Here is a 21,412-nt window from a genome sequence, read left to right as displayed (position 1 = left end):
ATCATAGCAGAGCAGCACCTATATTTTTTCCCTGTTTGCAGCTTTTGTGCTGAGCAATGCTAACTAACTAACAGATAAGAGATTCCTGTTGCTCTATTAATCAAGTACTCACCAAGAAAAGGAATGCATAGGTCCCAGTTTGAGCTACTTCAATGCATTTGGCATTTATCCACTATGAGAATAATAAAAAAAAAGAAGAATTATATTACTTAATATCTGTGAAAATCTTATTCACATAAAAAATGTGGCTATTTCAAGTCTCTGGCATTAATTATGTGATATATATTGTTAGTGAGGAGTTGAGTGAATTTGCTATGGAGGATAGAGCCAACTCTTGTGCACTTATGACGAGGCCTGAGCTGCAGCCTCCCGCTAAAAAGAAGAAGAAAGAGTCAGCTGCTTGCACATGTAGAGTCCCTGTGGCACGATAGACTCCTGTAACACCTCGAGCACACACAGATCTCAGCCCCTCCACCAGCTGGCCATCTCTGTATCCCACCTCTTCTCTCTCTCTGTGCACTTTAACCTTCCTGCCTTGGTATATATAGTCTGTGTGACTATCAGAGTTCTCCTGGCAGCCATCATGAAGGGTGCAGTCTCGATCTGTTTCCTCTCTCTGCTGCTTTTGCAGGCCACAGCAGGTAAGATTCAGAAGCAATTTGGTAAAACTTGCTGTTTTAGGTGAGCTGGTGCACCGTGGGCGTGAGAAATGTTTGTGTACAAGTACCGCTGATGATTGAAATGGTGATGTGGCATAAGTTTAGAAGCAGGGTTAATGAATGGTTAATAAATAGCACCATATTTGACTGCTTTGTCAGCTTGATACTTCAATGGTTCCTCAAAGATTCAGAGGATGGCCAGAAATGGCCTGTCATATTATTGAAAACAGGCTGTCCTGTAGGTTTTTGTGTCTATTGTAGGGTCAGTTTGGCCACAAATGGCACTGGCTTTTAGAGGCAGAGTACAGCACCACCCAAGGATAAGGATAGACAGACAGAAATGTTACCCCAGCCTTTCTTTACCACCAGGCTAAGCTATTTAAATCTGTCCCAGTTTATAGTTAAAAAGCTGGCACGTGTTACAGAGTTGTGGATTTACCTGTCTCTTTCTAATGCTCTTCATTATTAAATCAAATGTTTCATGGCATACTGGAACAGCCGTCACTTTTCATGTATGAACAAATCGCGTTTGGGCGAGTTTCTGAAGTTCGGGATTATTCAAAGCCGTTCGGCCTCCACTGTGGACTGACAGCATGTCAGCTGTCCTAATGCACGGCACCAGCTGATGGAAAGTCTTAGTCTAACCAAGGAGACGGGAACGGCCACGTGGGAGCCTGAATGGACGCTGAGCTTTTTCTGCACGCGCTAATTCGGTCTGTTTGCTTCATTCTTCGGTTTCACCTGCTACAGTCTGAAGAATGACAACCATAACACCAAAACAACATACATCCTAACTATATCAAAGGGCACCCATGGAGCTGAATGTCACAGCGAGCTGATCACCCATAACTGCGCCCAGATTACCCATTCTAAAAATGCGGACTGGTCTCTAGGGCTGGACTAGCGCGGGTATTGTTACCCTTGTCTGTCACCCCTGTCCGTCCTTGGGGTGGCGTTCAGCTCCACAGCCGGGACCCAGGCCTCCATATTCCAAGCTGCTGTCAGGTGTCTAAGATTGGATGGGCTCCTGAAACCCAACCCCAAATCCCCCCCCCCCCCCCCCCTCCCTACAGCTCCTCCCTCCCTCCTCTAGACCCTCTACCCTCCCCATCCCTCCTGAATCGTCACCCCTCCCAGTTCCATGCTTCCCTTTAGACACACTGCACAGCTGCTGCACTGTCACAATCATAATTTATTCCCAGCAGTTGGCCTTTTAGGGACATGCATTCTCCAGGCTGGAGGGGCCGGGCCGTGGCTTGCAGCTCAAGCTTTCGAAGAGCCCTTTTTTGCAGGCTCGTGCAGATGTCTTACGGTGGCCCCCTGTCTGTGAATATTTTCCACAGGCATACTGTGTATTGATTTTTGCTGCAGAGCTAAAAAGGACTTTATGTTGAAATACCCCCAGGGTATGGCAACACTGAGTCATGAACTCTTTTTGTCTCGGTGTGTAATTATGGTGTTTTTATTTGGTTCAGTCAACTCTCAGGAATTCCACTGAACTCTACAGGATGGACACGAAGGTGTAACCGCCCTCGAAAGCAATGTGGTGTTAATATGCTATCATTTTATCACAGGCTGCCTAGCATACAGATTTATTAATCCACCAGAAAATCTTATATCCTTTTAAAAAAAATACACCTGAAGGCTGCATCAGGGCTGACATATTAACACAGAAACTGATCATGTCAAATCTTATGGAAAAAGCCTAAAGCGGCTGATTGCATGGCCAGCATTGATCGCCTTAGCTGATTGATTGGAGTATCCACATTTTGATATAAAGCAAGAACACCAAATGATGCAAGTCATCTTTTAAGCTTAGATATCACTCGGCTGATGTGCAGCAATGTGAACATCTTATAAACCAACAGTAATTTTTTTCTCACCTGACATTAACATGCAGTCATTAAAAAGCTAAAACTTTTCACGAGCTATGTTTTTGGCAGCGTAAACAAGCTGCTGGAAGTTGCAGGTTTCTTGTGTGGATGTGACACTGCTCAGTGTTGGCATGTACTGAGAAACATAGGCTCTGTAGGCAGAGAATGTTTTGTGTGAATGGCTACGATTGACCATTCAAGGACTACAATTGTGTTTGTTACATTATAGCAAACTTTTGGGTAAACTGTGAAGAGGCTTAAAATTTCACTTTACTATCTAAAGTACCTTGAGATTGGTAAAATTGTAGTGAATTAAAACAGCCGCTGGTGCAAATGTAGAAAGATTACTTGTCTAACAGGCAGCGCTCAGAACTTGAGAGTCAGCAAAAAGGACAAAAGTGCTATGTGTAGAATATTTCTGCCCACATTAAATAAGCACTAACAGTTCTTCAGCCGTTTTGGTCCTTCAGACTATTTCTTCACACTGCTGTGTTTATAGTTGGTGGCAATACTATCCATCCTCACTCAGTAAAAATATCTTTGGCCTCCTCACTTTGCAGAGGGGAGACACTGAAAGTTAAAGGAGCACGGTCTCCATGTGATTCTCCTCTAATGGCACGCAGGACATCCCTAGGCTGGACGTAGTGCAAGGGACACGCCAGTCATACTCGGTGACTTTATTACACACGCTTCCTTAAGACGAGCCGCGCAGCCCCAAGGGCACCTGACGTCCTTTCCTGGCTCTAAAACAGGCGAGCAGGGACTGAGGCATCAGATCAACACTCCAGCGTAAAGCGCCTTTGCCCTCGAACCTTTCTTTGAGCCTGTCCCTACCCTTGATGCAACCCCCCCGGTACTGTTTGGTGGCTTGTTCATTATTGTATGACATAGTAAAACTAATGAAAAAAAAAGAAAAGCAATAACAGTGATAATTGCTAAGTGATAAACACTCAATTCCATTACTTGTTATATTTTCAGAAATTTAATTAGCGCATACAAGCAAAGCCACGCATTTGTAGCACATTTAAATTTACATGCATCATGCTTTTCACTTGGCTAGCCTGTGTACTACACAGTCAGTTTGTAGGGTGAGGATATCTCTAAAGTCTCCAAACTGACTAACAGTCAAAACCTTAAAATAGGCAGCAGTCATTTTGCCACCCCTCCTCTGTCCATCTTCTGACCCATTGTAGGGCTATTTTTGACTGTGTGGGAGTACGAGCTGCAAGCAGTGCCACCTGTTGCCATCTGTGGTATCTTCTCACCACACCCTGCACAGCTGTGCTCTCGCACCTCTGACCCTCACCGAAGGAGGAAACCGGCATCCTTATAGGCTGGCAGCAGGCTTATTTTCACATTCATCTGCTTTGGTTTAAGTATGTTTCCTGCCTTTCTGAAATGGGCACTAGTGAGAAAGTAGTTTTGCTTAATTGCATTCATGAATTTTAAATGAGAGCGGAGGCACTTTACAAGCCATTGGTCATGTAAACATTTTTTCTTTCTCTTTAAATTTGACTCGAATCATTGCTTCTCGGTGGATCTTTCTGGTGGAAACATTCTGCCTTCAGATTAGGGCTGCTTGTGCAGGATAAATCCTTTAACTGGGGTTTCCAGGGCTGCTACCCTCATCATGTTCACTTTAATTCAATTTACTTCGACTGTGCTGTAAGCATAATATGATCCCGGGGGTTCCACAGTTATACAGATGGTCATTATATACAGGCACATATCAGCACGCACACAATCTCAACAAAGTGATTCTTTGCCCTCAATAAACATGAAGCTATAATTTTGAGTGAAATACGGACTGATGTATTAAAGGTTTATTTATTCAGATAATCAGTCATGAAGGAAAATATGCTTGATATACATTGAAAGCATAGCAGTTACATTTTATCTGTTCAGATTCCATTAAATTGAATATTTTACACTGTACTTATGGAAGAAAATTACATGGAACATTTACATGTAATCAAATTACTTAAAATCAGCATTTTGGGCATAAATATTTATTGAGTGTTTGGAAAAGACCACAACATATATCAGGATAATCAGAGCATAGATTAAAGATGGATTAAATTTATCTTCTTTAGTCAAAAGAAATTAACCTTGTGGGTTAATGTAATTAAATAGGAAAGCGAAGCATATTTCAGGCTGGTTTCCAATGGCTGGTAGGTCATAAGAGATCTGCCTATAATTGCCGCAGTGGACGGCTTAGATGTTCAGCGGGATGTACCGACGCCACCAGAATGTTTCTCCAAACTGTGGTGCGGTTGTGTGGCAACGAGCTCAGCGAGGACAGGGTTCAGCTCCCCTGCCACCTTCAGGGTTAATTTTGAGCACTGATGCAAGGCCCACTGTCCACGGGCAACATTACCTCTCTGATCTTTGCGGAGCTCTGTCCTAATTAGGGATCGACTGGATTGGAAGGTGTTAACAAGTTCACAGCCGCTAAGGCCCTCTCGAGGAGCTAGCGTTAAAAGACGTGACTTCTCTGAGTGATGAGTCAAGTTACAGAGGCTTTAGCAATCCCTGTAGTACTGCAGTGATGGCGTGTGGAAGAGATGGGATCTGGTCATCGACAGCCACTTTAGTCCTCAAGTGGAATCACCCTCTCTGCCCTCTGGTGGGTTTCATCAGAGGGCACATCCCCTCTATTTTGCAATATGATCACATTCTATTCAAAACTTGTAACCTGCTCAGATAACCGGAGCTATGTGGCTCAGATTCAAATGCAACCAAGCGGTCATGGATCACAAACAGATGACATCACTTAGTGGTGTTCTAAAGGTCACATGAACAAAAGCAGCTTTGCGCAGGCTGTAGTTGTTGTCAGAGCTAAATCCGATTTATTATAAAGTCGCTGTGGAAAAAAAGTTGCAGAAGGTTTGATGTAATTTGTCTTTAACATGTTTAACATGTGTTCGAATAAACACTTCTTCCCTAAATGCTTGCATTTTTCCAAACTGCCAAACCCAATGAAACAGTGCTCCTTTCGCCTCTTTGTGTTTAGTGCATATGTGCACTATATATTATTAAACTTGGCAGAATCAAAAATGAAGAAGTGTATTATATACATGCAAAACACAGTGGTTACGCCGAGCAATATTTTCTTTACTTTCCTGAAATGCAAACAAATAAAATAACCAAACTAAACTAAGATAAAAGTAATGAGCATATAAAAGTAAATAAAATAAAACAGTACTCTCTGTACAAAAGGGTAAAGTGTTGTCACAACATAGGAAGTCACATGAGTTCACATTACTGCATCTCTGCTTTCATTGTGTTAATCCACTAGAATAAAGACAGGGCACACTTGCCATTAGGAGTTCACACGCAAGAAATGAATGTAATTTTTTATTGTATGGGCTGATTAAGGAAGGCTTTCTGCCTGATACTATGTAGCCACATACAATATATGGGTTAGCAGTGTTGCTCGTACCCTCCTTTTATTCTGGCTACTAACCTTTTGGTTTCTCTTGTTCTTGCGTCGTGCCGGCAGAAACATTACACAGGCTTATTTTTAGCAGGTTGACTCGGTGAGAATCAGCACTGTGTCACTGCCTCCACGCAGCAAAGGAGAAACCTTTCGGGTTTCAGTTAAAGCCCCAGAGATTTGTAATTTCGGGGGTCTTTTGTGGTCGTTTATTGTTTTTGTATGTGCACATACTGAAATGCTCCAATTGGATTTCTGTGATCAGAAAATGCGGGCTGCATTTTTCATGAATGAGAAACATTTATATTGAACTCAGTTCATTTCAGTGAAAGAGTCGATTTACAAGCCTCGAGGCTCATAAATATAAACATAAGTTTGCTTGAGGCTTGTAAACAAACAGGCCTTCGGATGATTTTACTTGTCATTTGATGCAGCGTTGGATTCATCCAAAGCGACGTGCCATTCTGACGCTTGGCCAGAAACACTAGAAGTCATTCACCACATGGCCGGTGGCTTTACTCGAGGCTGTGGCGCAGGATGCTGCAGCAGCACTGCCCTCTGAGGGGGTGATGTTTATCAGATGTTTAAAAGAACATCTGCTATGTGACTTTGCTCTGCAGTTTTGGTTTTGACATTTTAAAAAGGAGGCATTTTTAAATATTATTTCTGAAAGAAAGCTTTCTGTTTGAGAGAACATTGCTGATGAATATGGTCTATGGTGACACCAGAGAGTTGGAGGAACTATAGTTGAGTTTTTCAAAGAATATTTAAGTCACCTTCTGATTTTTACTCACTCCACCCACAACTTACAGCCAATCAACTTTCTCAAAAAGTGTGTCAGTATCTGTGAGAAACGCCACTTATTTCACAATAACAGACGGACTGAGAGGATCTTACATTATTCAACACTGTACATGAAATGATGTGTCTGCAGTTCTAGTCTGGAAGTTTTTTTACCTTCCCATTTGAGCACCTCTGCTCTACCCCCAGTCACTTTTTCAGGAGCATTACATAAATGCCAGGATACGATTATTTCTTCACAGACACCAGCTGAGATCAGAGGGTTGTGCCGCCAGCGACTGAACCAACTTTTCATTCTTTTTCTGATCCTCTGTGCAAGTGGTGTTAGTTTTATATAACTGCAATAAAATTGTGTATTTTTACTGAGAAAGTCAGGTAAAGTGCAGGCGATTATATGAGCTTATATTCATTTTTCTCTGTGCTGCTTAAAACATTTTGAACTTATCAGCGCCAGTAAACTGAATTTGCTGGCAGAAGGTATGCATGTAATTGGTTTAAGAACAAGATCAATATTCTGTGCTTTCCACAGTCTTATTTACAACTAAATGACTGCAGTTAATAATTCAACACTCTTAAATACCTTTAAAATTCTTTAACAGTTCTGTTAAGGGGGTGTCTGGTAGCTTGGATGCTCAGACCCATAAGCTCCCAGGGCATGGAAGTGTGAACCAGGAAGACTTCCCAATTGCTGCTATATATATCTTGTGGCAGGTTGGCGTGTGGGAGGCGTTGTGGAAGGGGTCTGTACTGAGGCCTGGGCACACAAGGACAGGCCTCACAGCCTGATGAGCCTGTGATTGGTGGATAAATATAGATGAGAAAAGACAGAGGATTGCACACCATTGTCTCATGTATATTATTGTTGGGAACACTCAGTCCGGCTTTGAGTTCTCCTCCTCGTCTGTTACGAAACCGGGGAAGTCCCTCTCTCTGTCAGTCTGCCTTATCTTTGCTGTTGTTATATAGCCCGCGCTGATGCCAAACACATGTCTTTGTTTATTTTCAGCATTTGCTTTCTAAATTAAGACCTGATTGTACTAAGAGCTGTGATCTAAGTAATCCGACATGTTCAAAAGTGGACATGACTGGTGAGCAAATATTTTCTCTTGGTCATTCTTTCTCTCTTACACACACGCTCATACACGGACATGAAACAAGCTTATAGCTCAGTTAAAATGTGTATATTGACATGCAGGACCTACATCTGAATGTAAATGCTAACTTAGCAACTATATTCCATTTAAAGGGGGGTTGGTTAGAATGTCAATACCTTAGATGGGCTACTATTTAGTTCACTTAACCAACAGTTGGTGTGTCAGTTGAGAGCTTCTACTACATCAAAAAATATTTGCCCTCAATGAATAGTCATGCAAAAAAATGTAATCTAAAAAGGGAATATTTAGATACTAATAACTACAAATCGAAAGTGTTTAGTTGGTGGATTGTGCGGGGGGAGTTTAGGTGCTTTAATTTCCTAACTTCACTTGTTAAAATCTGAAAATACAGCAAAAATCATTGAATTGCTGATTTTATTTTTTTTTGTTTTCTTCCATATAATGCCTTTATACAAGGCTCACATTAAAACATTTTATTTATTTGCATCCACTACAAAATCAGTCAAGTCTTTCTTTTCACTGATCTTTGGCCAGACAGACCGTCATGTAATAGCAAAGCTTTAATAAACATGGCATGGCACCTGTCAACAAACCCAGTGTCTGCTTCTTTATTAAACTGCCGTTGAACAAATCAGACCTCCCATGTTTATTTTCTTAAAATATCAAGCTGGCCATTTAAGGCATACGCTGAGGTCTTGAAACAAACTGAATTTGCTGTTGATGTTTGTGATGTTTCTGCAGAAGAAGAAGAAGATGTTACCTCCGTCCTTAGAGACAGATCTCACATCGATGAGACGCTGCGGCTTGCAATGGAGGAAAAAGCAGGAGACTATGCAGGTGAGGATTGAAGGTGAAAGAGGCATGTTACAAATCTGACTGCTTTAATTTTCTTAATTTTTTTCCACCTGATTTCCCTTTAACACTTTTGGGGGAGCAAACTAAATATGACAAGTCAATAGGATTTTTATGCTATTTAAAACAAACAGTGTATCCAAAGAAAACACTGTTTACCTTATTTACCTTACTAACATCCTTTTGATCATCTCTGGTCTCCTTTTTCTTCAGCGGCTCTGGAGAGGTTGCGGAAGATCTACCATACGTCCATCAAGCCGATGGAGCAGGCCTACAAGTACAACGAACTGAGGCAGCACGAGATCTCAGGTATCACCGAGCTCACCGGCTGCAGCTTCACTTTGCTTCACTTTCTCCTGTTGGTGTGGAGTTTTCTGTTTGAGTTGCTTTAGTAACTGATTTGTTGACTTGTTTGCAAAAACACAGCATCTTTACACCTCCAACTGATGCATTAACAGCAATATGTTCTCCTTTGGAAATTACCTGTAGCCTCTCTTTATATCAGGTTTAAGGGTGGGATTATAAAAGTAAGAAGGGTAGTGTCTTTTTTTACCCCTTCTGTTAAACATTGCACTGTTCCCTGTTTCTTTACAGTGGACTCAACACTCCAAGCTGTACACTGAACTGCCCAGAAAACCCCACTTTCCTACAATGAAATAAAGTTATCGCCCTCTTGTGGCTTTTCAGGCCTGCATGCAAAAAAAAAAAAAAATCAACTTCTATTTTCAATGCATATGTGCGTTTTAAAGATGGGAGTAAATCCCCCCCCCATCACCTGACTACACGGGCATGTCCTCCATCTGTTTACAGACATGTTTGACACTTCGCAGGTCAAATATGGGATTAGACTCCAGCCTGGATCTCCCACCTGTTTATGTACATTTTTACTTTATCCCTCCATGTTGCTTGTAGAAACATCACTCCCTCACTGAGCTTTCCTCCACCTCCTGTTTCCCTTCACTTCTCTATACTCCACCCTCTCCTGTCTTCCACTCATCCCCATCCCCTCCACTCCCTCTTCCACCCATCATCTAACAGCCTACCCGGGAAGAACCCTGGGGGACTCAGCCACAGGTGGGTGTGGCCAGAGCTTACCTGTGCATGGCAGTGCCTGCAGTGCTCAGCTCTTTCTTTTCAACCCCTTATTTGTCTTCATACATTTGCCCTGAGTGGGTTGCAAAATTTCAAGCACGTTTCACTTTGGACGACACTCGATATGACTGAGGTGTAGTCAAAAGTGATCCATGGGTGAAAGCTTCATTTTACGGAGAGTGAATAAAAAGAGAAGTAAAAACACTCTTAACATACTTTAAGTGTGATAATGTTTAAATTGCACATTATTTAAACTTTTTTAAAAATGACTTACCATTACTTTGTAAAAACAATATATATATATTTATATAAATGGGGTTGCATGTGCAGCTTTGGTTTTAACAAAGGATACAGAGGTTTGAGGAGGGGACACTGGTGGGAGAGGGTGGTCAGTGTTCAGCTAGGAGTGAACTGGTTTACTTTTTCACTTTATTTTTTAATATTATTATTTTTTATCATTTTAAATTCCAGTAGCACCAGGAGTGATGCTTAATGTCTGCTTTTTTGTTTATTCTTTCTCCTTTCCCTTTTTTAATGCTATTTTTCCATCAGTCAGTTGCATTGTAGTACATTGCACCCAGCCACCCAAACACCATGTCCACTCACAACAGCTACGAGACACACAGCTTGTGCTAGACCCGTCGAGTCTCTTTGTCAGAGTATAAAACTTTATCGTGTGTCATGAGATTATGGCTCCTGCATTTTAATGAATTTCCTTTATGCTATTAAACACCCTAACAGCTTTACAACATGTTTCTGTCCTTCCTTCTTAAGTCTTGTAAAATGTGCCCTGTGCTCTGGATTGGCAGTGCTGTTCAGATGTGCTCTTCAGTGAAAAAAATAAATAAACAGATATGCAGGGAGACCTTTCGGATAGATGGTTGATTAGATGACTGGCTAGATGATGATTTCACCACACTGCTGATAATTTAATCAGTGTTGTTTCTTCTTGCCCTAAACAGATGGAGAGATTACCTCCAAGCCCATGGTGCTATTCCTGGGACCGTGGAGTGTAGGAAAGTCCTCCATGATCAATTACCTCCTGGGCTTGCATGACCACCCCTATCAGCTCTACACAGGTACCATAAAGATGTTATTTTTTATTTTGTAAATTAGCAGTAAATAACGTTAAGTTCTGAAATCCAGCGCTGATGGGGGGAAAAAAGGCAAGGTGAAAAGTGCAGTTGTTGCTAAATCTACATCAGATGGGGAGTTGACTGGAGAACTGGGTGCTTTACATCTTACTGAGGTTCAGTGTGTTTTCCCATCTGCTTCTCCTCCACAATGCTAATCTCTTCCTCTCTTCCTCTGTGATGTCCTTCTGCAGGAGCTGAGCCTACTACCTCTGAATTTACAGTTATTATGCACGGGGAAAAGATCCGCTCTGTTGAGGGTATCGTTATGGCGGCTGACAGCTCGCGCTCCTTCTCTCCCCTGGAGAAGTTTGGTCAAAACTTTCTTGAAAAGCTGATTGGTATTGAGATGCCCCACAAGCTTTTGGAGCGTGTGACGTTCGTAGATACACCGGGAATTATTGAGAACCGGAAACAGCAGGAAAGAGGTAAACTCAAGAAGCTCGCTCTCAGGTTTTGATTTTCAGAGACCACAAATCAACTGCGTATAGCTCTTTATGACCTGTGCTTTTCTCCCATTTAGGCTATCCTTTCAATGATGTCTGTCAGTGGTTCATTGACCGTGCTGACCTGATCTTTGTCGTGTTTGACCCCACCAAGCTGGATGTTGGTCTGGAGCTAGAGATGCTCTTCAGGCAGTTGAAGGGTCGTGAGTCACAGATTCGCATCATCCTGAACAAGGCTGACAACCTGGCCACCCAGGACTTAATGAGAGTTTACGGAGCGCTCTTCTGGAGCTTAGCTCCCCTCATCAATGTCACTGAGCCTCCCCGTGTCTATGTCAGTTCCTTCTGGCCATATGACTATGCACCTGACACCAGCCGGGAGCTCTTCAAGCGAGAGGAGATCTCTCTTCTGGAGGATCTCAATCAGGTGATCGAAAACCGCATGGAGAATAAGATTGCCTTCATCCGCCAGCACGGTATCCGTGTACGCATCCACGGCTTGCTGGTAGACCGCTACGTCCAGACCTTTAAAGAGAAGATGAGCTTCTTCAGTGATCCCGAGTTAGTCTTCCAGGAAATTGTAGATGACCCAGACAAGTTTTACATTTTCAAATCCATCCTAGCCAAGACCAACGTCAGCAAATTTGACCTGCCCAACCGCGACGCTTACCGTGACTTCTTTGGCATCAACCCTATCACCAACTTCAAGCCTCTGTCAGCTCAGTGCTCCTACATCGGAGGCTGTCTGCTTGATAAGATTGAGAAGGCAATCACCACTGAGTTGCCTGCCCTTCTGAGCAGCATTAACTCTGGCAAGCAGCCTGGCCTGTCCTCCTGCGAGGCCACCGGCTGTGGTGAGAAGCCAAAGAATCGTTACCGAAAGAACTGAGGAACACAAAATACTCTAAAGGTAGAAAGGAGAAGGTGAAGGTGAAGAGAAAGGGTCTGGTCGATGCCAACCCTGCTTTTTGTCAGAACGCTTGTATCACTAATGGAGACAGAGGCGAGAAGATGCTTTTTTCTTTCCTTTTTTTTTTCTCAGGAGTTTAAGGGGAGGTGCATTTAATGTCCGTAGGATTGAAAGAGATAGCGGGAGGGGTCATCGATAAAGGCAGCTTAAGGATACAAGTGCTGAAGAAATGAGAACATGCCTCTCTCCCTTGCACAACCATTCTGGACTGTCTGGGACTTTGGGATTGGGAAATCAATGATGTGAATAAAAGAGGAAATGGGAAAGATTAAATGAGAAGGAATAAAAAGTTTAAATCCTGAACAAAAAAAGTCAAATACCAGCTCCCTTGTATGTGAATAAAGGAAAAAAGTGGAAACAGAAATGTGTGTTGGACAACTTGTGAGAATTGCATTGCAGCAGGTTAATTCCACACGCTTCAGGAAGCTGTTTTTGAAGTAGCCCCTTGTGTGGGTGCCACACAGAGCTAGACATCCAAACCTTTGCTTTTGAATTAGATTAACACTGCATGTTCGACATCACAAAAGGTGCATGCATTTTCTCTCTGACACAAGCAATAGTCCCTTGTGTTACTGACACCTGCAACACATGTGGCTGTTTTTTTGTTTTGGTTATTTTTCCTCGTAATTTTGTATGCTCGCCAGTCTTGGTTGTTGACAACCTCTGAGAATAGCAGGGGTCAGGGATCAAAGGTCAGAGTCTTCAGTGCAGAGTGGGTGTGTTTACTCTGCTTGTAACTGTTGTTACTCTTTCTTTGTTTTTTGTTTTTTTTTGTTTGAGTCTATAAATTTGCTTTCAGCAGAATTTAAATGCTGTGTTAGCGTTTATTTTCCCCTCAGTGATAAGCTTCTCAGCCCTTTCTTTTAAGTGATCATAAAAAAATAACATATGAATGAGGCTCTAATATATATATATATATATTAGAGAGAGAGATATTTACACACACACACGCACACACCTCTGCTGCAAAATTTTGAAAAGTGCTGCCAAAGTGTGGTCGATCTTTGCAGATTTCCCAGCTTGCAAAAAAAAGAAAATAAAAAAATGTGAGATGGAGGTAAAGGAGGACTCATGAGTTGACCCCTGACCTCTATGGAGAGAAGGAAAGCAGAAGGTAGCTTTTACCGCAAGTTCCTGTGTACTGTGCCTCAATAGATGTCCTAAACACACTTGGACAGTCTGGGCATTGAACAATGGATATTTTGCTTATTGGCTTCAGCTTTGTGGAGTCTCTGCACACCTTAGCATGTTATTTCTTTTTCTTTGGCTTTATAAGTTGTAAAAGACAAAAGATCAAATGTGTTAGGGTTAGCAGCTTCTGACAGAGCCAGGCTCGTTGCTTCCAGTGTGGGTGCTGAGCTGATTCAGTATATTTTTCCAAATTTTTTACAAGAGTGCTTCATACACAAAGCCCTAAATCGTAAAGAACAGGTAGGTGGTTCTAAGCTAACCCAACAAAAAACTAAAGTTGACTCATGGCCAAGCGCACTTCCTGTTTCCTCCACGTGTCCTGCCTCACTAACACCCCTGCTGCTTTTCCCAACTAAACTCTGAAGCATGATTCAAAAGAATATAGCAAACATAACCTCCAAATAAGCTTAACTTTGATTAACTTTTCAGTTTGAGTGTAAGTGCTGCACAGGGTGTTTAGTATGTTTACACTGCAGATTCAGAACATGGCCACTAGAGAGAGCTGTGTAAAAAGAGGAAAGAAAATGCAGACCACTGGCAAAAGTTTATAGTGGGATTGATCGCTCAGGCTTCGTAACATTAGGTGCTTGCATTTTATTTATTTTTTTGTGTACTTGAGTGTAATTTATCTTCATTTACCTGTGAATTAGATATTGAATGGATGTGCATCCCATTAAAGTAGTTGTTGATTCACTTTTTTTTCCTTTTTAAAAAAAATATTTAAGTTAATCTTGGCCTAATTTTTGCAAGCTTGACCATCAAGAATAAAGATTTCTGATGGACCAAGCAGTGAAACTTTGTGGTTATTCAAATAAAATGATCAATCTTTGGACTCAAACAAGAAAATTTGCTGAGATTACATCTTGGACTTGCACATTTCCTGTTTCTCCATCTTGTCTCCATACATTTGTCTGTATAACGTCTCGCTCTGTTCCTTTTGTCTCTCTTACACCAACATCTGAACAGGTCTGATCTCCCACTTTTTGAAAGCATGCTTTTTGTGTTCCACAGCTGCAATGCACCAACAGTTTGTCGTGACTGTGGGAGTGAGGGGGGGGGGGGGGGGGGGGGCATGTATGTGAGTGTGTCTGTGGATGTGTGTGTGTGATGTAAATTGCCTCAAGTTTTGACACATGCACCAAAATCCCCCTTTATACAGTCATATGAACCCACGTGAGCTTCTCTGTGAGTGAACTCCAACTCTTCTGCGAGCGTTGAAATATTCGCAGAAGATTAAAACTGATACAGTGGTTTATGAATAAATCAAGAGAATTCCAGCTCACCACTTTAAAATCACAGTAAATGTTCTTATTCTCCCAATTAAAGACAGAGTTTTGTTTGTTCCCATGCACGAAGGTGGAATGCAAGAAGGTAGCGCGGTTCCCTCTGGGGGTGCTTTCAAAATACAAAATACAAAATAAAGCTCCTTGCTGACTACAGAGGCCAGCTGCTTAATATTTCTGTCAGGCTGCTGAATAAATAAATAATAGAACATTAAACCTGCAGGTTCTTCATTCAGTTTGGCTGCACACTCTGTAGCCTTCATTTCTCATAGTCTGCCTTAAATGAAGTATTCAGAATTAGATATCAGTGCTCCTATTCTGCTGTTTATTTGAAGATACTCTGTATATATCCAGGTGTCTTCTAATTAAGACTTCTTCTACTCTCATATTAGACTAAATGTAGTGTCCTTAAATGATAAAGTGTTTATTCTATTATTTTTAATGGTATAGAGCAGCAGAAAAGAGAGGAGGGTAGGGGGCTTTGTTCACGAACTGAACATATGGAGTTTCGCTGAGTGCCATTAAAAACATACATCCCCACCCCTTCCCTAAAATGCGTGCTCGCTACATTTCACTCTATTGCTTTTTATCAAGTGCGTACACGTTCCTGCACTGTAGCCCTCCCCTCACTCAACCCCTCTTTTCGCCTACTCTGCTCGCAGCGTCAAGTCGATGGTGACCATCAAAACGGAAGAAGAGAGAGGGATTTTCAAAATAGAAGATCGTTAAAAGTAGATTCTTTTAGCGTGTGTAGAGTGAAGCTCCAAATTGGTTGACAAGAGCCTCTAAGGAAACAGTCTCTTATGTATGGAAGCTCGTTTCCGCCAAAAATAAATAATAAATAAATACTAATAATAGGAACAAGAAGAAGAAATAGATACATTAAAACAAGTTTAACATGCTGCTACTGCTACTACTGCACATTCACCCAATGTGTATATATATATATATATATATATATATATATATATATATATATATATATATAATATATATATATATATATATATGTGTGTGTGTGTGTGTGTGTGTGTGTGTGTGTGTGTGTATATATATATATATATATTGTTTTTCCTCTACCCCCCCCCCCCCCCCCCCCCCAATTTTTTTGCACATGTCGAGGAGCATGTCAGGCTACATTTCACTGTGTGTTATACTTGTATAACTATGCATGTGACAAATAAAGAACCTTGAACCTTGAACATAAAACATAAATTTGAAAGATGCCACTTATAGGTAGAAATTTGCGTTTTGCAGTATTATCTTAAGTTTTCAACTTACTAGATCAAACTTATGAGAAAATAACTTAAGAATTTGTTTTATAAACTCTAAATTCTACAATAATAACCTGAGATTTTGACTTATGGATAGCATTTACTTTTCTTTTCTTTCTTTCTTTCTTTTTTTTGTTGAAGCTAAAAAAAATTTTTTTAATTTTATTTAAACACACAAAATAAATCAAACAAACAACAACAACAACAAAATCCCGAAAGAAAATAAAGGGTCTGAATGATTATGGGTTTACTTAAAAACCACAAATTTGTTTGCTGAAGCTTTCTTTTGTAGTTTCATGCTAACAGAGTATTTTAAGGTGACCCTATAAAAAGGTTGTTGTAGAAAGTATGTGTTATATTGACCATGTAATACATGCTAATACATGGATTATTATGACTCTGTGCCTTTTTTTAAACAACTATAAAAGGCACATTTGGGTTTTTATTTTGAAAGGAGAGAGGGGACGTGATATGGTATTTATTCTGGCGTCACTTTCTTTCTTTCTCCCTCTTACACACACACACACACACACACACACACACATACAAACACACACTTCTCTCGGCTGGACGGCTGGAAGCGCACAGAGACAGAAGATGGTGGCGGCTGCTGCTGCCACCGTGTTGCCCGCTGCGCCTGGATTGCGCGCACAGCGTTTTTGCGCACGTGTAGACGCCGGTGCGGCACACAAATTGTGATCAGATAACCCGGTAATAGGATCATTCTATCTCTCACTGTGGACGGCACAAGGGATGGAAAGGCAGGACGGTGCAGCAGCAGCCCTAATCTAGCCTATCATTTGAATCTTGAATCACCTGGAGGTATGACGATATTCTTTGTATCCTGCCCAATTAATCAAAGTGGCCGTATGAAGGCAGCGCTGTGCTTTAGCCTGTGGGACTGTGCTACTGGGGGGAGTGGGGAGGAGGTGTAGACCTTTTAATTAGCCCTACTTTCTCCGGGGCTTTCGTCGTCTGGCGATTACAGGGGGGACCAAGCTGTCGTGGGCAAACTTTACTTCATATACCAGGAAGGACTGGACTTCACGCTGCCTGCTCCAGGGGTCTGTTTGTCTTCGCAGATTTCCGTCTGAGACACCACACAGCCGGGAATGGTCAGGATATTAAGACAATCTGGATATTTTCCTTCTTGGGGCGCACTGACGATGAATTGGCCACAGTTTGGATGTGAATACCAAAGCAGCGCTAACAAAACACTGATTTAAGACTGGCTGGGCTATAGCCTTGAGAGGCGCGCGAATCTGTGGAGTGGTCATTGCCGTCTGAGCTCTTGCAGTAACGCCGAATAGTTCATTCGCATCGCATCTCGCTCCTGCAGAACTCCGTGCACAAAATATCTGCCGAGTTCGGAGACGCAGTGACTGTGGAGACTCTGGAGTGGAAAGCCAGGCGAGGACGGGGCGCCGTCCATGAGTGTGTTGGCGATTAGGCCCTGCGGCAAGGAGCGTGGGGGTATAAAAATAAAAACTCAAGTGGCATGATCCCTGTATCCGGTGTTAACCTACGCCTTAATTTTAACCGCTGACCTTTTGGATCGACACAGCAAACGACAAAAGCTCGAACCACTGCGTCCGACTGGCCCTGGATGAAGTTTTGCTCAGTCATGTAAACTTCACATGGTTTAGTTCACTTGACATCGACGTGTATGGAAGTACAAGCGTGGGTAACTGAGTGGATAAGCGGAATTGGACACGCACCAGCAATGAAAGCGGGCTGAGCAAACACAGAGTACAAAACAACTTGACAGAATTTAATCTGGGTTTTTTAGACACATTTTGAGAGCACCTTAAAATAACTTATCCTCTCAGTCCTATTTGTGTGTGTATGTGTGTATTTTTCAGCATTTCCCTGTACTCACAGTATTGTGTAATTCTGTCCGTTTGGCCAAATAGTTTCCAATGAATGAAGCAAAGAGCTGGCTGCCTCGGCAGAGGAGGCACTGGGTGAACCTTGCAGTTTCAAGTGCGTCGAGTCAAAACATCGGGAATGTAGAGGAATGCAGGGATTGACGTCAAGAATGGCAGAAATGAACTACTCAGAAACTTTGGATGGTCTGCTGGTGTTTCTGCAGCCAGAGCACAGAGTGTGATTTTTCTCTCAAACTTTTTCCCCAACCCTTCCTTTTTTAAAAAAAAAAATTCTAAAGATTGAACAATCATACTGTGTGGCCACAACTTTTTGCCTTACTTCATTTGTGTTTCCCGAGAAATAACTGTGCCTTCTGCCTAGTTTTTGGGTTTTTTGTAATTTTTTTCTTTTTGATAGATTAGAAGAAAACATGGCATCCCCCCAGCATCAGCAACTGTTGCCTCACAACACAGAAGTGAGCTGTGACTCAAGTGGAGATGGAGGCGTATCGGTGAGAATTGGCAGTAGTGTCAAACACAAGCATGGAGGCGGGCCGCTGGGTTCAATCGGGGGAGGCTTCATTGGTGGAGCCAAGCACTGCAAGTACAGCATTTCCTCTAGCTGTAGCTCTGGGGAGTCCGGATTGAGGAGGCCGGTGGTCAAGAGTTTTCGTTCTCACAAAAAGATGCCACAGCTTTTTGAGAGATCTGCCGGCCATTTCTGGGACCCAAAGTTTGACTCTTCTATCCTGGAGGAGGCCTGTAGAGAACGGTGTTTCCCTCAGACCCAGAGACGCTTCCGTTTTGTGCTTTTTTACCTCCTAGCAGCTGCTTTACTCTGGGGAGTTTACTTTGCTGCCAACCCTTCCCGCTGTGATAGGGTTGCTTTTCTCGTCCCCACTGCTTCCTTCCTCCTTTTCTGCTTCCTCCTCTTCCTCTTAACGTTTACCAAACTGTACTCTCGCTGCTACAACCAAGCATCTCTGCTCCTCATCCTTGTAACCTTCATACTGACCCTGGCCCCCCAGATTCAGACATCTGGCTTCAAGGACCCTGAGTCTCCAGCACCTACACTTGATGTGGAAGAATTCAGTGGAATAGGGCCCACATACAACATGTCATATGAAAAATTTGTGGGAGATAGCAACTGGTGTCCCTGTCTTTCTCCTGTAGGCACCTTCTCCCTTTGCATTGAGGTTCTTCTGTTGCTATATAGCGTCCTCCACGTTCGTCTCTATGCCTCTGTCCTCCTTGGGTTTCTCTACTCCATCTTTTTTGAGAGTTTGGGATGGCTGCAACTGACTCAGGTAGGCGAGAAGTGGAGCTTAGCCGCCCCATCAGATTGGGATACTCTAAGGTGGTTGGGCCCAGCAAAAGCCTTGCTTCATCTCTGTGCTCACGCCATCGGTATGCACCTGTTCATCATGTCTGAGGTGCGGTCGCGGAGCACCTTCCTTAAGGTCGGACAAGCTATCATGCACGGCAAAGACCTGGAAGTGGAGAAAGCCTTGAAGGAACGAATGATCCACTCTGTTATGCCCAGAATCGTGGCTGATGAGCTCATGAAGCAGGGCGATGACGACATAGGTGATCATTCTGTTAAACGTTACTCCACCAGCGGGGCTGCTGCTGCCATCTCCAGCCCTAAAAACAATAAACGCAAGAAAACCTCCATCCCCCGAGGCCAGATCATCTTCAGGCCCTTCAACATGAAACGGATGGAGCCTGTCAGCATCCTTTTTGCAGATATTGTGGGCTTCACCAAAATGTCTGCCAACAAATCTGCTCATGCCCTCGTTGGACTTCTTAATGACTTGTTCGGACGATTTGATAGACTTTGTGAGCTCACCGGCTGTGAAAAGATCAGCACTCTAGGAGACTGTTACTACTGTGTGGCCGGGTGTCCCGAGCCCCGACCAGATCACGCCTATTGCTGTGTGGAGATGGGCCTGGGCATGATTCAGGCTATTGAACAGTTCTGCCAGGAGAAGCGGGAGATGGTGAACATGAGGGTGGGAGTCCACACTGGCACCGTACTGTGCGGCATCCTGGGCATGAAGCGCTTCAAGTTCGACGTTTGGTCAAACGATGTCAACCTGGCCAACCTGATGGAGCAACTAGGCGTTGCTGGGAAGGTGCACCTATCACACGCCACTGCCAAATTCCTGGATGAACGCTACCAGCATGAGGACGGACAGGTCATGGAGAGAATAGGACAGAGTGTGGTGGCTGACCAGCTCAAAGGTAAGTGAGAAGAAATGATAAAGTAGAGTGAAAAACATTTGTTGCTTTTCGATCTGCTTTATTGTAGATTAATGCCGATGAACCGACAGCCAAAGTCGATGTGTTCTAATACTTTTACCCTACCCACAGAGGAAATGTGTGCTCACGCCAGCATATTACTATTTCACCCTCCAGGTGAATCAAAGCACTTGTGAGGAAGCATTTGCATTGGTCAAGGTCAGAACGGAGTTTAAGCATCATGTATTATACCTGATGGGCTGGCAGGGCTTTGAGTGTGTTATCAGTGCCCTCTGTGGCACTGGTACTATGTGACTCTATCACAGACAGACGCCATCTTCTTTCCCGTCCTTCCCTGCTCTTTGTTCTCTTCTTCAATTACATTGCCTTCCAGACGTCCTCAGTGTGTTGCGTTCCCGTTACCTTGCCCTGAACCTCTGGGATTGCTTTACAACTTAATGCAACTGTCACCTTTTCTAAAAGAGATTTGCCTGCAGCTATATCCTCAGCCCTCTATCTTGTCTTTTATGCTGCTCGACTGGAGGCTTTTTTTATATGATGCATTTATGCAAAACGCCTCAGTGTGACTAAATGTTGGCTTAACTGCTCTTCTCGTCATTTAAGGCTTTCTGATCCATTATCAGCCATTGTAAGTGAAGTGAAAGTGTCTGACTAAGGTATTGCAGATGGTGTTCATCTGCCCTTTTGAATTAGCATTTTGGGTTTATTTTTGCTTCACTGTGCTGCCTTGAAGGCTGCATGTCAGATTTTGTCCAGTGCATTTTAGGCAGGAATTAGTGTGAGCACAAATTAGCAATTCAAATGTAGACATTAATAATTTGGGCGCATAAATTATCAGTGTATTTATATACACATCATTTCCCCCCAGAGATCAGTGCTGGGATCAGTCAAGGAAAAGGAGCGACTGAAAGTGCCCTTTGTTTACCAGGCGGCAGGGCCGATTTATAGGCCTGCATTTTCCTCTCATCTTTTAGATTAATGAGCGACTACCACTCTTGCTCTTATGCTTCTTTTATTTTTATTCTGAAGATAAATGTCTTATCCAGAGTGCTATCGCCCTATTCGCCTCTTCTTTTCCCCTTATTCATGCCTCCTTTCATGCCTCCATCATGTATTCACTTCCCCCCATAAGATTTATCTTCATCCTGTAGGTTTC

The 21,412-nt window shown here is 42.7% G+C and overlaps 2 protein-coding genes across 3 annotated transcripts in view; both read left to right on the top strand.

The window, feature by feature from the left end:
• Positions 1-556: 556 nt before the first annotated feature.
• srlb (sarcalumenin b) lies at positions 557-14,351 on the top strand. Of its 2 annotated transcripts, XM_085454239.1 has the most exons (7): positions 557-641; positions 8,627-8,722; positions 8,951-9,046; positions 9,776-9,811; positions 10,792-10,908; positions 11,157-11,390; positions 11,486-14,351. In XM_085454239.1, exons 1-7 carry the CDS (start codon positions 584-586, stop codon positions 12,295-12,297), a joined length of 1,449 nt encoding a protein of 482 aa, XP_085310365.1. In that variant the 5' UTR covers positions 557-583; the 3' UTR covers positions 12,298-14,351. The 2 variants fall into 2 exon arrangements, with proteins under 2 accessions (XP_085310365.1, XP_085310366.1); XM_085454240.1 differs by lacking the exon at positions 9,776-9,811.
• A 2,332-nt stretch (positions 14,352-16,683) lies between these two features.
• The window catches only part of adcy9b (adenylate cyclase 9b), a 37,724-nt gene continuing 32,995 nt past the window's right edge, over positions 16,684-21,412 (top strand). Inside the window, exon 1 of the mRNA XM_085454238.1 lies at positions 16,684-20,238. Within this exon, the coding sequence (XP_085310364.1) occupies positions 18,426-20,238 (1,813 nt within the window). The 5' untranslated portion in view covers positions 16,684-18,425. The remainder of the gene's footprint in view (positions 20,239-21,412) is intronic.

The sequence above is a fragment of the Copadichromis virginalis genome, linkage group LG4 (genome assembly GCF_057382275.1).
Source record: "Copadichromis virginalis isolate Kocher_CV1m ecotype Utaka linkage group LG4, C_Virginalis_male_GT1.1, whole genome shotgun sequence".
Classification (NCBI taxonomy): domain Eukaryota; kingdom Metazoa; phylum Chordata; class Actinopteri; order Cichliformes; family Cichlidae; genus Copadichromis; species Copadichromis virginalis.
Note: the sequence above shows the minus strand (reverse complement) of the source record. Positions and strands in the feature narration are given on the sequence as shown.

Excerpts from the sequence above, each read along its gene's own strand:
- srlb (XM_085454239.1), top strand. The coding sequence starts at position 584 with ATGAAGGGTGCAGTCTCGATCTGTTTCCTCTCTCTGCTGCTTTTGCAG. Across the intron at positions 642-8,626 it reads GCTTTTGCAGGCCACAGCAG|AAGAAGAAGAAGATGTTACC; the intron begins GTAAGATTCAGA and ends ATGTTTCTGCAG. Across the intron at positions 9,047-9,775 it reads GAGGCAGCACGAGATCTCAG|CCTACCCGGGAAGAACCCTG; the intron begins GTATCACCGAGC and ends ATCATCTAACAG.